This window comes from Hibiscus syriacus, unplaced genomic scaffold (genome assembly GCF_006381635.1).
Source record: "Hibiscus syriacus cultivar Baekdansim isolate YM2019G1 unplaced genomic scaffold, ASM638163v2 tig00012370_pilon, whole genome shotgun sequence".
Classification (NCBI taxonomy): Eukaryota; Viridiplantae; Streptophyta; class Magnoliopsida; order Malvales; family Malvaceae; genus Hibiscus; species Hibiscus syriacus.
The window spans coordinates 339,805-354,631 of record NW_024062270.1 but is presented as its reverse complement, the minus strand read 5'-3'; the positions used below and the strand labels follow the sequence as shown (position 1 = coordinate 354,631).

The 14,827-nt window shown below is 34.1% G+C and overlaps 2 protein-coding genes across 4 annotated transcripts in view; one reads left to right on the top strand and one right to left on the bottom strand.

Moving 5' to 3' along the window:
* LOC120205232 (receptor kinase-like protein Xa21) overlaps positions 1-6,349 on the top strand; it is a 48,630-nt gene extending 42,281 nt beyond the window's left edge. Inside the window, exons 3-6 of the mRNA XM_039205143.1 lie at positions 3,354-5,207; positions 5,344-5,706; positions 6,103-6,112; positions 6,211-6,349. Coding sequence (XP_039061074.1) covers positions 3,354-5,207; positions 5,344-5,706; positions 6,103-6,112; positions 6,211-6,349 — 2,366 coding nt within the window. The remainder of the gene's footprint in view (positions 1-3,353; positions 5,208-5,343; positions 5,707-6,102; positions 6,113-6,210) is intronic.
* A 1,502-nt stretch (positions 6,350-7,851) lies between these two features.
* Positions 7,852-11,378, bottom strand: LOC120205235 (cold-responsive protein kinase 1-like). Of its 3 annotated transcripts, none has more exons than XM_039205145.1 (7): positions 11,263-11,363; positions 10,552-10,676; positions 10,353-10,468; positions 10,014-10,224; positions 9,702-9,939; positions 9,215-9,365; positions 7,852-8,537 (listed from the first exon to the last, which is right to left on the bottom strand). In XM_039205145.1, exons 2-7 carry the CDS (start codon positions 10,625-10,627, stop codon positions 8,169-8,171), a joined length of 1,161 nt encoding a protein of 386 aa, XP_039061076.1. In that variant the 5' UTR covers positions 10,628-10,676; positions 11,263-11,363; the 3' UTR covers positions 7,852-8,168. The 3 variants fall into 3 exon arrangements, with proteins under 3 accessions (XP_039061076.1, XP_039061077.1, XP_039061078.1); XM_039205146.1 differs by having other exon boundaries at positions 8,169-8,537; positions 10,552-10,672; positions 11,263-11,378; XM_039205147.1 differs by lacking the exon at positions 11,263-11,363 and adding an exon at positions 10,875-10,904 and having other exon boundaries at positions 8,169-8,537.
* Between the last annotated feature and the right edge of the window lie 3,449 nt (positions 11,379-14,827).

Genomic DNA, 14,827 nt, shown 5'->3' with positions numbered 1-14,827 from the left:
GAACACACCTCGTAAAAATGAAAATCAGGCAGCAAATCCACTAAGCACCGGCCTCGCCACGCTCTGCAACAATGCTTGAACCTAATTCATAGTAAACCGAGTTAATTTCAAAGTAATATTCTAATCTAGATATTCATAGAGTTCACGGGTCATACGAGTAACTACTGGCTCACGAAGTTTAGCTGATCGAGATGAGCTGGGTTGAGTTATCGAGAGATCGGGAAAGTCGTTTGTACCTTCAAATAATAATATCCAATCAGTCTCTAACCTTAATTTAACTATCCTTAAATAAAATGCTTAAGTACATATGCATGTTCGGGTTTAATGGTCAATTTGGAGGCTTTCGGATTCAAATTTGGCAAAACGAACTTCGATTCGGACTCAGGATGTCGAAAAACATTAAATAAGACTTTTTAAATTTTTTAAATTTTTTGGTCAAAGTCAACGGTCAAAGTCAACGGGTTGACTCGGACAAGTTGACTCGGTCCAGGTTGACTTAGACAAGTTAACTCAGTTCAGACCGGTTCGGTCTGACTCAACCAATTCCAGAAGCTTTCTGGACCGGCCAGAGAGCCCCATGTGCACTGCCAGTGAGTGGCGGCGTGTGCGACGGCGACGGGGTTTGTTTCCATCGAACGATTACTCCCATGTCTTCTACACACTCCAATTTATGCATGATTCAACCAATTTCACAACAAAACTTGCCGAAATCACCCAAAATATTAAAACCTAGCTTACCCACTCTGATGACAATGAAACGATGGTAAAGCATTGACCCACGGGTTCGGACACGAGCGTCCGAGGACGGCGAACACAACCTCACCGGCGGTAAGGCAAACCGATGCCTTGATCGTCCAAAAATTGAGAGAAAATCTCACGAGTTTTGGGGTTTTGTCAAAACTTTACGACAGGTTTTACGGCGAACGACATCGATTTTGAAAGAAGGGTTTTGCTCACCCGGTCGATGACAAGCCGAACGGGGGTGGTGGCTCGAGCTGGGTGGCCGGACGATGACGGATTGAGGCGATAGAGAGGGTTGACATGGAGGAATTTAGGGCTTTGGGGGTTTTGGATTTTGGTATTTTTAGGGTTAATCGGGTTTTAAACCCCTATATGATATATTTAATAAATATATCAACAACAATACCTTATCCTAAATGGCTAGGGCATGGCCGACCTCATGGGTGGTAGGGGTTTGACACCCCGCAACACCTAACCATTTCTTTTATTTTTTTTCTCTGATAACATAGAATGGGTTAATTCTGGTTCAAGTCCATGAATTTCCTGGAACTTTCTAAAACGACATACAAGTTATGAAAACTTGCAATTTAGTCCCCAAAGTTCATTAAATTGCTTCTAAATTTTTATTTATTTTTATTCTAATTTCTTTAAATTGGGTTGTGACAATACAAGTATTTGATCTCAAGTTTATCGTTTTTTTTAATCTCTTGATATCAAAATGTAGGAGCGAGTATTCGATCAAGTCGAGTCTGTTCAAAATATTTTGAGTAATTTAAGTTGACGAGTCATATTTTACAACTCGAACTTAACTTAAATTTTTTTTTGAGTTGAGTTGAGTTAGTTTTTATACTAGTATTATTATAATTATTTAAGTTTTATGAGAAGGATTTGTTCTAATTTTTTGACTTCCTCTAACCATATAAGATATATATATATATATATTACATTATAATATTATTTAATATATTAAAGATAATCTAATATTATAAAATATGTTCCTAATATTATATTTTAAAGAAAATATTTTGAGGGTAAAATATTGATAGGAGTACAAAGGAGTCAAGGAATTGATTGGAACAAAGAATTTGCTAACAATTGTAGTCAAAAGACCAAATTGAATAAAATGTAAATTTAAGGGACTAAATAAAAAAGAAGTACATTTTTAGTAAAAAGGTAAGAATTGGAGTTACATAGGTACCCTATTGTGGTATGTGAGCAGGTGGTTCAACTTTGGGGAAAATGGGTTTAAAATAAAAAGATGAATTGAAAAAATAAGAAAATTATGAAAAAATGTGGAACTAAATTGAAAAATAAAAAATTTGTTTTGATAAAGAGGAATTGAAAGTACATATGTATTCTACGATGATTTAGAAGCATGCGGTTCAAATTTAGTAAAAATGTACTTAAAATGAAGGAATAATGAAATAAAAGACTAAATTGAAAAACTGTCAAAATATTTAGTCAAATTTTTGGTTTGTCGAGTAATTCAAAATTTCAAAATTTTGACTTGACTCGAACTCGAAAACTAAATTGATAATTTGAGGTGACTCAAATAATTCAACTCGAATAACTCGAAATTGAAAAAATCGATTTTTTTAGTCGAGTTTCGTTCACCCAACTAACATTCATGTCCCAAGAAATGTAGTAATAAAATTCCTATTTAAGCATCTCTGCGATTTTCTCCATCATCCTACTTTTCTCTTTTCTTGGCTTATAATCATGAAGTACAATCCTTGCTTCCATCTGCTTTCTGTTTTGTGGATACAATGTTTCATAGTTTGCTCATCAGCTACTGCTGTCAGGAATCTCAGCACTGATCAGTTTGCACTTGTCCAATTTAAAGATGGAATTGTGGATCCTCAAAATGTATTGGCCAACAACTGGACGACCTCTACTCCAGTCTGCAAGTGGGTTGGTGTTTCTTGTGGTGTCATACATGAAAGAGTTGTAGCTTTGAATCTTACAAGCATGGATCTCACGGGTACCATCCCTCCACACCTTGGGAATCTTTCATTTCTACATTCTCTTGACTTGAGCAACAACCATTTCTATGGCCATCTGCCTAATGAATTGGGACACCTTCATCGTTTGAGGGTCCTTCGATTAAGATTCAACCGCCTTAATGGAGAAATCCCTCAAACACTAGTCAACATGTCCAATCTAGAGATCTTGAGTTTGGCAATCAATCAACTGTTTGGTCAGATTCGGACTTCTATTTTCAATATTTCTTCTCTAAAGACTATTGCTCTCTCCAACAATAGTCTATCAGGTAGTTTGCCTGATGATTTGTGTCACCGACTTCCCAAGCTTGAAGAACTTTACTTGAGTAAGATGGAATTATCTGGTAATATACCATCAAGTATAAGCGAATGCTCTAGTCTTCAGATTTTATCACTATTTGCAAATAAATTCAGGGGGATCATTCCAAGAAGTATTTGGAACTCAACTATCCTCCAGGGAATATATTTATATGACAACAATTTAGAAGGTATGTTGTTTGCTTTTTAGTTTTTTTCCAAGTCCGATACATTCACGTTAATTTATTTCTTACTTTGGTTATCACATTCGATAACATACTTTTTGTGATATACTAAAAGATGCATTTTTAGCAGGAAACTTGCCGCTCATGACCAACGTTCCAAAGCTTGAGAAGCTTGTTTTGTGGGGAAATAAACTTAGCGGAAACATTCCCGCTTCTATCTCTAATGCTTCCATGCTCAAGCGTCTAGAGTTACAGAAGAACTTCTTCTTTGGCCTAATTCCAAATACGCTTGGCAACTTAAGGCACCTTGAATGGTTAAATATCGGATTCAATAATTTGACCACAGAATCTGCAACTCACGAGTGGACCTTTCTTTCTTCTTTGTCGAATTGCAGGAATTTGACAAAACTATTAATTACGGAAAATCCATTGCATGGTGTACTCCCTGCTTATATCGGGAACCTTTCGACATCCCTTCAATACTTTTATGCTTACAATTGTAAGCTTAAAGGTAATGTTCCTATGGAAATAGGTAACTTAAGCAGCTTGTTGCTTTTACAGCTTGGAAGCAATCAGTTGAGTGGATCTATTCCGACTTCAATTGGACGACTGAGAAATCTCCAGTATTTAGATTTTTACACTAACAAATTAGAAGGGTCCATCTCAGAAAGTATATGTGGTTTGGAGAGATTATACACCTTGTCTTTATCGTTGAATGATCTGCATGGACCTGTACACAAGTGTTTGGGTAATTTGACTTCTTTGAGATATCTTGACTTAAGTTCCAACAAATTGAGTTCTGCAATACCATCAACTTTGTGGAATCTTAAAGATATCTTACTAATAGATTTGTCATCAAATTACCTTAACAACTCACATGCTCTTGATGTTGGAGTTTTGAGGAGTCTGGTGCAATTGAATTTATCAAACAATCTGCTCATAGGTGATATCTCATCTACAATTGGAGGTCTTCAAACTTTGGTTTCATTAGATTTATCTAATAATAAATTGCATGGTCATATCCCTGAATCATTTGGTGATTTGATTAGTTTGGAATTCTTGGATTTAAGCAATAACAATCTCTCGGGAATCATTCCTAAGTCTTTGGAAAAGCTTTCATACCTGAAAAAATTTAATGTTTCTTTCAATAGTCTTGAAGGAGAAATTCCAACCCATGGATGTTTTCCAAACTTTTCTACCGCATCATTCATGAATAACCATGCACTTTGTGGTCCACCGAGATTGCTCATCCCACCTTGCAAGAAAAACATCCACAAAAGTTCCAAGATGATGATATTGCATGCTTTAAGGTATGGCTTACCGACAATTGGGATTGTCATAATACTAATAGTCTTAACTATTATGTATAGAAAATGCCACGGTAGGAGTACATCCCTACCAATTCAGGATGATTCATTGTTTTTGAAAACATGGAGAACAATTTCACGTGCTGAACTTTCACAAGCAACCAATGGATTTGAGGAAAGCAATTTGCTTGGTTCGGGGAGTTTTGGATATGTATATAGAGGAAGGCTTTCAGATGGAATGGAAGTAGCAATCAAAGTCTTCAATTTGCAGAGAGAAGGAGCATTCAGGAGCTTTGACATTGAATGTGAGGCATTGCGCAATATAGTTCATCGGAATCTTGTAAAGGTCATTACTTGCTGCTCTAATGTTGAGTTTAAAGCTTTGGTGCTTGATTTCATGTCTAATGGAAGCCTTGAGAAGTGGTTACATTCTGAAGATTGTTCTCTTGATATCTTACAAAGGATGAACATAATGATAGATGTTGCAACAGCTCTAGAACATCTCCATACTGGACATCCAACACCTGTAATTCATTGCGACCTGAAACCGAGTAATATTCTACTTGATGATGACATGGTTGCACATGTGGGAGATTTTGGCATTTCCAAATTGTTGGGAGAAGGCGATGTAATGAAACAAACCATGACTTTTGCAACTATCGGATATATGGCACCAGGTGAATTTTGAGGGTTTTTTATGATAGGTTTCCTTTTTTTCTTCTTTTATATTGTTTCATGTGTATCTGTATATATAATTAGATATGAGAGAAATAATTAAGGATTAATTATGCTTTGATCATGTTTGAAATGCAGAATTCGGATCAACAGGAATTGTTTCTATAAAATGTGACGTCTATAGCTATGGGATTGTCCTAATAGAAACATTCACAAAGAAAAAGCCAACTGATGAAATTTTTACCGAAGAAATGACCATGAGGGATTGGGTGGAAAGATCATTGTCTAAAGGAATGATAGATATTAGGGATGCTGATTTATTAAGAACAAAGGACGAGCACTTTGTTGTTAAGGCAAATTGTATTTCGTCTATCATGGAGCTAGCTTTGGGTTGTTCAACTGAATTACCAGAAGAAAGAAAAGATATGAAGGATGTTGTGGTTGAGCTGAAGAAAATCAAACAAAAGTTTCTAAAAGCATTGAACATGTTTGATAAAGATGGTAAGTAATGAGTATGCTCGTGATTATTAATTCACTCTTAATTTTGAATTAATTAAACAGTTTAATGATTATAGCTTTAACATTCATGTCTATGAAGGATGTCCTATATCTATAACATAGAAGGTGAAAATTAATAGACTATTTTATTCTCTTTTCTCACTCATTATATATAACATCTATTGCAGAATCAACATGGACACAAATCAAAAGAGCAGCAGACCTTTCTATCAATTAGAGTTTATGTTAGGTATGGATCTCAGTTAAGTTTGATTCGTAGTTTTATTTGTACTTAAGATATTTCATTTTTCATGGCTGATATTCATCGTAATTAACCTCAAAACCGTTTGTTACGTTCAAGTCCGCTATTCTTACCTATATGTTTTCTGTGATCTGCAGGATCACCATGGAAGTGACACTGAAGCTGTTGACATGGTATGGCAAATTGTTCTGCGTCTTTTTGAGTCTATTGGGTCAAATATCCAATGCTTCAAATGGAATTCACTTTGCCCTTTTATACCTCGAATTAAACCATATTAGTTTTTTCATAAAGCTTGTAAATCTTCGTCTCGATTTGTTTGATGAGCCTGATGAGGCCAACTTTAGTGGTGGTACTGAAGATGAGCCATTTGTTTTGGATTGTTGATAACTCTTGTTTTGTTATCAAAATAATTTCGGCTTCTTAATAAAATAAATAATTATAAATAAAAAAGGAAAAATAAAAAAATAATGAAAAAAATAGTAATAAATATAAAAGGGGTTTTTAAATTATTTAAAGAAGTATAATGAGATGAAAATTAAATAAATAAATTGAGATAAAGAAAACTTATATTGAAAACGGTCTCAGACTTCAGATTTGCCTCAAATTCCTCAGATCATCGAAACGGATTTCTTTACTGTCAACTCGGATTGTGTCGTTTCAACAATAACTGATTCCGATCTCAGTTTCCTCTTAGCAAATAATTTTGCTCAGTGTGTTCTCGGGGAGTCGAATGTGCTTCAATAAGGCAATCCTTCTTCCAACATTAATCATAACAATATCCAGACCAATGTTGAAAATTGTTTTGATTTGTAAAGTAAGTTCAGAAAACATAGAGAAAAATCCCGAAGCGATTTAAGTGCCTTACAATTCTCATATTTGGAATTGAACATTCGCTTTAGTCTTCGGCTTAAAAAAAATTGGTCATGCTTAGCAATTGTTGAAAACGAAATTTAAAAGAAAATAGAGGAATATGCGAAAATAAAGAGAAAAGCTAGAGAGAAAATAAAGATTTTATCCTCAGATGAGAGAGATATAAGGGAGGATGTTGAGGTTGATAAATATAAGGGAGGATGCTGAGGTTGAAAAATATAAGGGAGGCCAACCTTTGAATGAGGCAGCGAAAGATAGTGCTGAAAATCAAGAAAAGGGGCCTCAGAATTCAGAACCGAAGTTCAAAGACTGATCCTACAAAAGAAGAATACATCAATACCCCAGCCTGAAGAAGCCGACAACAATAAGTTGTAGTCTTGTAGATATGGTGATGATTTCAAGTAAGAAGAGAAACGATCGAAGGAAAGATGAGAGATTTCTTCAGGGATTTGCACCTGGTTGCAGCAAGCTATAGGTATGTTTTCTTCAGGTACTTGTATTTCGTTGTACAATTAAATCAACATCTAATATCGATTAGAGTTAGAACAGCCAGTGTAGTTTATTTTCTGAGCATGTTATGTGTTCTTGCAGGTTACAGGCGATGATGTAATGCTAGATGAATTATTTACTATGTACAGTCACTTCATAGACAACTTGAAATATTCAAACTTAAACGACTGAAATGGTGCACAATTCAATCTTATCAAAATGATCTGATGTGCTGATCTTCCCCATTTTTGTAGTCTCCATAAAAAAACAAATTTTAAGTGTACATTCATACCAATATTGCCTAAAATCGTCTTTGAATTCATCTAAAACAAGTATTTATGACTGGTAATTCCTGATACCCATAAGAGGTGCTTGGCATTTGAGAATGGAGCATGTAGTTTACATGAGAATTTGATCTTAAGACAGAAAAACCTTAAAGAGTCACAAATATGGAACAATTTAGCTGTTATGTTGAATCTTTTCTAACAGATTTATAGAACATATTTGCAACGTTAAACCACTCTTTCGAGCAACATAAAGGCTTTCTTGTCGCATGTTCAGTTCAACCAATTCGAAAAACAGCTCAAACAGTGAAGAGATTGATCCTTAAAAATGTTCAGAACAATGAAACAAGAGTGAGCCCACGAGTGATTAAAAAAGAATCAAAATATTAAGCCCCAAATGATTAAAATTTACATCATTGCTTCTCTCACAAGGCAGGAAAGGTGAACAAGGTATAATTTAGCTAAGCAAACCCCGAAACCCAGATTTTTACTTCAAAAAAATGAGGCAGAAAACTTTTCAGAACTATAGCTAACGAGTACCGAAACAAGAATAGATCAACCTAATTGCTTCGATCGAATATTGAATTGAATGTCATTGTAGCATTTGATACAGTAATGTTCTCTGATGATGAAGATGAATTGCCTCCTCTGCCTGTGCCTTCAGAAGTATTGCCAGATTTATTTTTTTGGTCTCTGAGTGTCGTGATATCTGAAAGAAGGCCAGGCTTCGATATATTCTGGTCATTCACAACTTCCTCTCCCATTAGCATCTTCACCACTTGAGACATGGATGGTCGTAGTTTCGACAAGTCTTGGGTGCAAAGTAAACTAATCTTTAGGAATTTGTGTGCTTCTTCATCATCGAATTCTCCGTTCAATAATGGATCAACTAATTCCAGTAGTTTCCCACACTCATACATGTTCCATGCCTGCAGTAGTAAATCCATTAACCAACGAATCTCAAAACCGTAAGTCGTAACACCAAAGAACCAAATAAAAACACACGAAGCTCGGAAAAATGCCAAAGCACAGAACACACAGACTGGAGACTTTGAGGCAACACTCATGCAATTTATGTATACAGAGTTTGGAGAATTTCACCATGGAACATCATGACCCGAATGGAAACACCTGATGTGTTGGCTGCAGATGAAGGTCAGGCATGGAGTCAGTGGCTTAGCTAAGTGGAGATTGACCTAGAAGATTGGGTGAAAATCACACGACTCCGCCATTTGAGACCAAACAACATGGAATAAGTACAGAACACAAATAAGCAGGTCAAGAACCTAAAGGTATAAACTCTTGTGAAAAGGTACATACACTGAGATATATGACATTTGCATTATATGAAACATTGGCAAAATCTACTTTAGCTTTTAGCAGTATCAGCAATTTACTCATTGCATATGCATGAAATTTTTCGGTTCCGAACATTATCACGAGTATGCTATAATGTTTGTTTAAGGTTAAAGCTGTAGGATCAACGGATTGAATAAGTATATCGCGTGCTGAGAGACTATACGGCTATTAGTTATGTCAAAAATACAAAAAGATTTGAATTATGGTAGTGATGTAGGGAACGGTAAGACAACAGAGAAATCCATACTCTTTGAAGAAGAAATTGCTCCGACACAGGCAATCTTCTGTTTGTATTGCATCTACCGCTAACAATTTCCAACAGTAAAACGCCAAAACTGTAAATATCTGCTTTCCTCGTCAATTGACCTCTTACAGCATACTCAGGAGCGAGATAGCCTCTACATAAACCACATAAGGATAGACAAATAAACTGGAAATACAGAAAGGAACATACACAGATCGTTAAACAAATTATGCAAAGCTTGTACCAGAGGCTAACAGTTCACCAAAAAGGATGCGACGACAAGCATAATCAAGTGAAAAAAAATGTTTGTAAAGCCGGAATACCCGGCACTTCATCACCAACCATTCCTCACAGAAAAATGTATACCCTTTCATTAAAACTGGTTCAAATTACTTGATATTTTTGAAACTATCATGTACACTATACTTACTCTGTTCACTAAGAACGAGAGATAGAACTGACAAGTATATGCAGCTATTTAAGAACTCACATTGTTCCAGTGACACGTGTACTTATGTGGGTCGTGTTGTCTGGGAAAAGCTTTGCCAGACCGAAATCCGAAATTTTGGGATTGAGATTTTTATCAAGTAGAATATTGCTTGCTTTGATGTCCCTGTGAACAATATGTGGTCGAACTTCCTCGTGAAGAAATGCAAGCCCCTTTGCAACACCAATGCAAATGTTGCGCCTTGCTTTCCAGCTAAACTGCATACTGCTATCCCTTCCACCTAAAAGGTAAGAGACCTTAGGTTATTATCGTTCAAGCATATATTAAAAACGGATCGAACACGGCAATAATTACCAAGGAGTGTTTGTGCTAGGCTGTTGTTCTCAAGATAGCTGTAGACCAAAATCCTATGTTTCCCTTCCACGCAACAGCCGTACAACTCAACCAGGTTTTCATGCTCTATATCAGCAACCACATTTATTTCCGTCAAGAACTCCCGCACCCCTTGATTCGAGCCTGCCGATAGCACCTTTATAGCAGCCGTGGTACCATCTCTAAGAGTTCCCTGTTCATTACAAAAATAACCTTAAGAAGTTAGCAACTTAGCATCTAATGACAAAACAATAAAACAGGATTAGTTTCGAAGTCAAGCATCGTTTCCAAAATATCTGACCAAAAGAAGTTTGCAATCACCTTGTAGACGATACCGAAACCTCCCGATCCAATTTTATTGGAAAAATGAAAGTTTCCAGTTGCCATTTTCAGCTCCTTGTAAGTAAACATTTTAGTGTTCTGAATACCGGAAACCTCTGTGCCAATAAGCATGCATTAGGAACTTTTACAAGAACATTAAGTCATCACCTGAGAACATTCAGTCGAGTTAACAGCATACCTTCATCGATCTCTACGGTATGTTCACCTGAGAAAGTTTTCTTCTTTCTCGAAAATAAAAATGAGAAACAAGTCATCACCACCTGCTGTTCAAATTGAATGCCTTAAGACAGACGGAAACCCTGCCTGGCCATTATAAAGTTTAGAAACATGCCAGCATTGCTCGAAATTTGAAATGTAAAAATCTTCCATGGAATTCAAACTCCCAAAACAAGTAAAAATTTCTCAATCTCCATAGTTTTTTAGCACATCAAGAAATTATATGATCTGATCTACATAACCCAACTACCCAAAAAAAACTTCATATTTTTGGAAAATGGAAACCTTTGTAAAACATTCCACCATACAAATTTGAAACTTCAAGTACCAGAGCCTAATTTTTCAGAATTCAAAGCTAAAACATCATAGATTAGCCCAGAAAACTAAACAATCGAGAGGGGGGGAAAAGCTACTCCTTTTCCCCCTGCGTTCTGCTAATAACACTAATAAAATTTTCAATCTTTGAACCATTATTTTCTGGCTCATAAGAATCCAAGAAAACAAGGAATAAAAACCAGCCATAAAGACCAAGCATGACTTTTTGAACATATCCAAGCAAACCAACACAAAATGAAGAGATCTAAATCATGAAATCTCTCATTCTTTTCCCTGCTTTTATTCATTTTCCTATATTTTCTTGAAAAACCAAACAAAACCCAGATTTGGAACTAACCTCAAATGCTCTTGCAAGCTGCAACAAAGACTTCAACAACCTTAGAATACTGACATAGAAGAGCTGTGCAGTTAATTGCGGTCCTTCTCCGGTCTTTCTCGAGACCTTTGATACTTGTAGCTTTCTATTGTTGTCAATAGAACGTGACGAAAAGAGAATGAAAAAAAAAATTGAATCACTGATCTCAACCTCTCATTTTTTCTAAGATCATTAACTCATCAGTCTTTACATCATAAATTTAAAAATATTTTAAAAAATGGGTGTTCATGTATTAATAACACAAAATCAATGATATTTAAAATATTTTTTAACATTTTAAGTGATTATATTATTAAAATCAATAATATTAATGATTGTTTTATAATTTTAACAGTTTAAGTATGTGTGTGCCTATATATATATATATATATATATATATATATATATAAAGCAATGTCTTGTATTTCATCTAACACTGAAGTTTATTTTAAATAATTGAGATAAGAGCGATGGGATGTGGAGCATGGTTTTCAGAATCGTACCGGTTAACGAATTGGTTAGCGAATCGGTAATGTTATTGGTTTACTGATTCAATCGGTTGAATCGATTCGATTGGTCAGAAGAACCGGACGACGTCATAATTATTTAAAAAATTAAATAAAAATATCAAAAATATTGAATAAAAAAATTTTTTATATCACAAGTCATATTCAAAGCAAGTCATAACATATATAAGTTAAAAACCATAAAATCAAGTGAAACAAAATGATTCAAATTAACTACAACCTAATATTTAAGGTAAAACATATTAAATAATAAATATAATTATATAATTATAATTAAAAAATAAATTTGGGGTTAAAAAAACATAACAAAATGATATTGTTTGGTTTAATTTTTTTTAAAAACAATCTCAGATGGCTAAGAAACATAGAAGAGCATCCCAAAAGTCTAAAGAGTAAAAATATGAGAACAAAACAATCTCACATTGCTAAGAAACATAGAATCGCATCACAACTAACTTATATAATTAATAGAGGTAATTTGGCATTCAAAATCATAGAGCCTTTTGGTGAGCATTAAGTGAACTATTCTTTCACTTCAATCAAACTCGAATTTTAGGCTTCAATCGAGCTTCTAATTTTTATTTGAGTTCAAGCCTTTTTGAGTTCAAGTTTCAATATTATATTTCGAGTTTGAGTTGAACTTGATAATTTTTAGCTTGTGAGTTTGAGTTGAGTTGAGCTTACTTTTAAAGTTTTCAAGTTCGAGTCGAGCTCAGCAATACTCGAGTTCGACTTGGCTCGTTTAACAAACAACGTTGTTTGGTTTAATTTTTTTTTTAAACAAAAATCCCGGTTTTTTCTCATTTTTTCCGGTTTTCAGTCGGTTCCGGTTCGAACGGTTTAACGATTCTGACCGGTTCACTAATAGCGGTTCAACCAGTTTAGATTAAACCGAACTAAATAACAATTCCCAATTAAACTGACCGATTCGATTCGGTTTTCAAAACAGAGATGTGGAGTAAGGGTTATTTTGATTAGTGTAGTTAAATTTTGTCAAGAGAGTGACGTGATGCGTCATGGTCGATTGAATTAAGAGTAAAAGATAATAAATAAAGATATGTTTCATAATTTCAGCATTAAATTCCTTTGTCAAACCATTGTGTACGTAATTTGACTTTCAAAACACCTTATATTCGTCAAACGAAGAAAACAGATAGCCATAGTGACGACTGCAAGATTTGTAATTGGGGTAATCGCACCAAATGTTTTTATTCTTAAATTATAATTTCAACTTTAAATTGATCATAGCTTAACAATGTTTTCAACAATTGACTTATTTGCATGTAATAAAAATAGTAATAGATTGTTTATCAAAAATAATAGTAATCGATTGAAATAATATTAATTTTTTTTCGAAAAGAGCGTCTTGTATGTAATTAAAACATGATAACATACAAAGATAACGACAATGATCGAAATATCTTAAAAAAATATTTTTAATTTTAAACGAAGGAAAAAGAATACATCAAAACCAAAATCACTCTGGCAAAAAAATTCGAATAACAAAAATCAATATAATCCCACAAAATTTAGAGGGTATGGATATTCTGCAATCATGTCAACCATAAGCAACCATATGACTCAAACGAACCAAGGTACCATATAAACGTGGCACGTGACCACACCAAGGCAGCAGCAGCCCAACAAACAGATGTCAATTACAAATCTTTCTAAGAAACGTTTGTCTTCCGTGATGGTCTATTTTAATATATATCTTTTATTATATAAACTTTTTATAATTTTTTATTTTAAATTATGGATTTTGAATTTTTTATTCTAATTATAAGTTTTGAACATTTTAAAATCAAGTTTGTTCAGTTTTTAGTGTCAAGAACTAAATTTATTATATGTCAATTGAAAGAGTGCCACGGTAATAGAAGAATAAAAAAATTAGTGTAAACTACGTATTTAATACTTAAACTATCAATTTTGATTTTTTTAGTACCTAAACTTTTAATTTTTTTTAAAATCATACATAATCTTTAGGTTTTGTTTCATTATAATATCCCACCGTTAAAAACGTAACGCGTTTAAACTATCAATTTTTGTCCTTTTAATACCTAAACTTCCATTTTTTAAAAAAAATTACGTTGAATTTTAAACAGATACTAAAATGAAATAAAAACTAAACTTTAGTTAAGGTTTTAAAAAAACTGATAGTTTAAGTACTAAATGTGTAATTTACCAAAAAATATAGGATAAACTATATATTTAATACTTAAACTATCGGTTTTGATATATTTTAATACATAATTTTTTTAGTTTCTGTTGGCTCGTGATAGGGGTCGTGGTATTCAGGAGTTGAGGCAGAAGGTGAGGGTCTTTATTCCGAAGAGGTATGGGCTGTTGAAGTGATTCTCCGACAGTATGTTATGGGATTGATGCGCATGTCTTGGGTGTCAGAGGAGTGGATTAATGCGTTGGAGGTCGTTCATGGGGCACTTTTGGGGTATGAGCTGTTATTGTGCGATGTTGCGCATGTGAAGAGATGCAGACCTTCGCTTACCCGATTTTTTTATTTATTAGAGAGACATCCCATATCTAGAAGTTCAATTAGCTTAGTTTCTGCGTTTCGAGGAAAGTGGAACAGAAGCTTTAGGTTTCTAGAAGTTCAATTAGCATTAGTTTCTGCGTTTCGAGGAAAGTTGAAGGATTTTGGGTTGGAGCTTCTTCCAGTTTGTCTGGGTGTTCAGTTTGGTCCTACTTGGATTATGGTGATCGTGAGTTTGGTGTTCTCTTTTTTTCTGGGACCTAAATTATCCGTTTTGATCCATTTTAGTATCTAAAATTAGTTTTTTTTTTTCAAAATCATACCTAATGTTTAGTTTTTATTTCATTTTAACGTTGCATTATTAAAACTTTAACGAGTTTAGTACCTAAACTATCAATTTTATTCGTTTTAGTATCTAAATTTTTACTTTTATTCAAAACTTAACGTTAAATTTTGATCAGTGTACTAAAATGAAATAAAAACTAAACTATAGGTATGATTTTAAAAGAATTAAAAGTTTAGATACTAA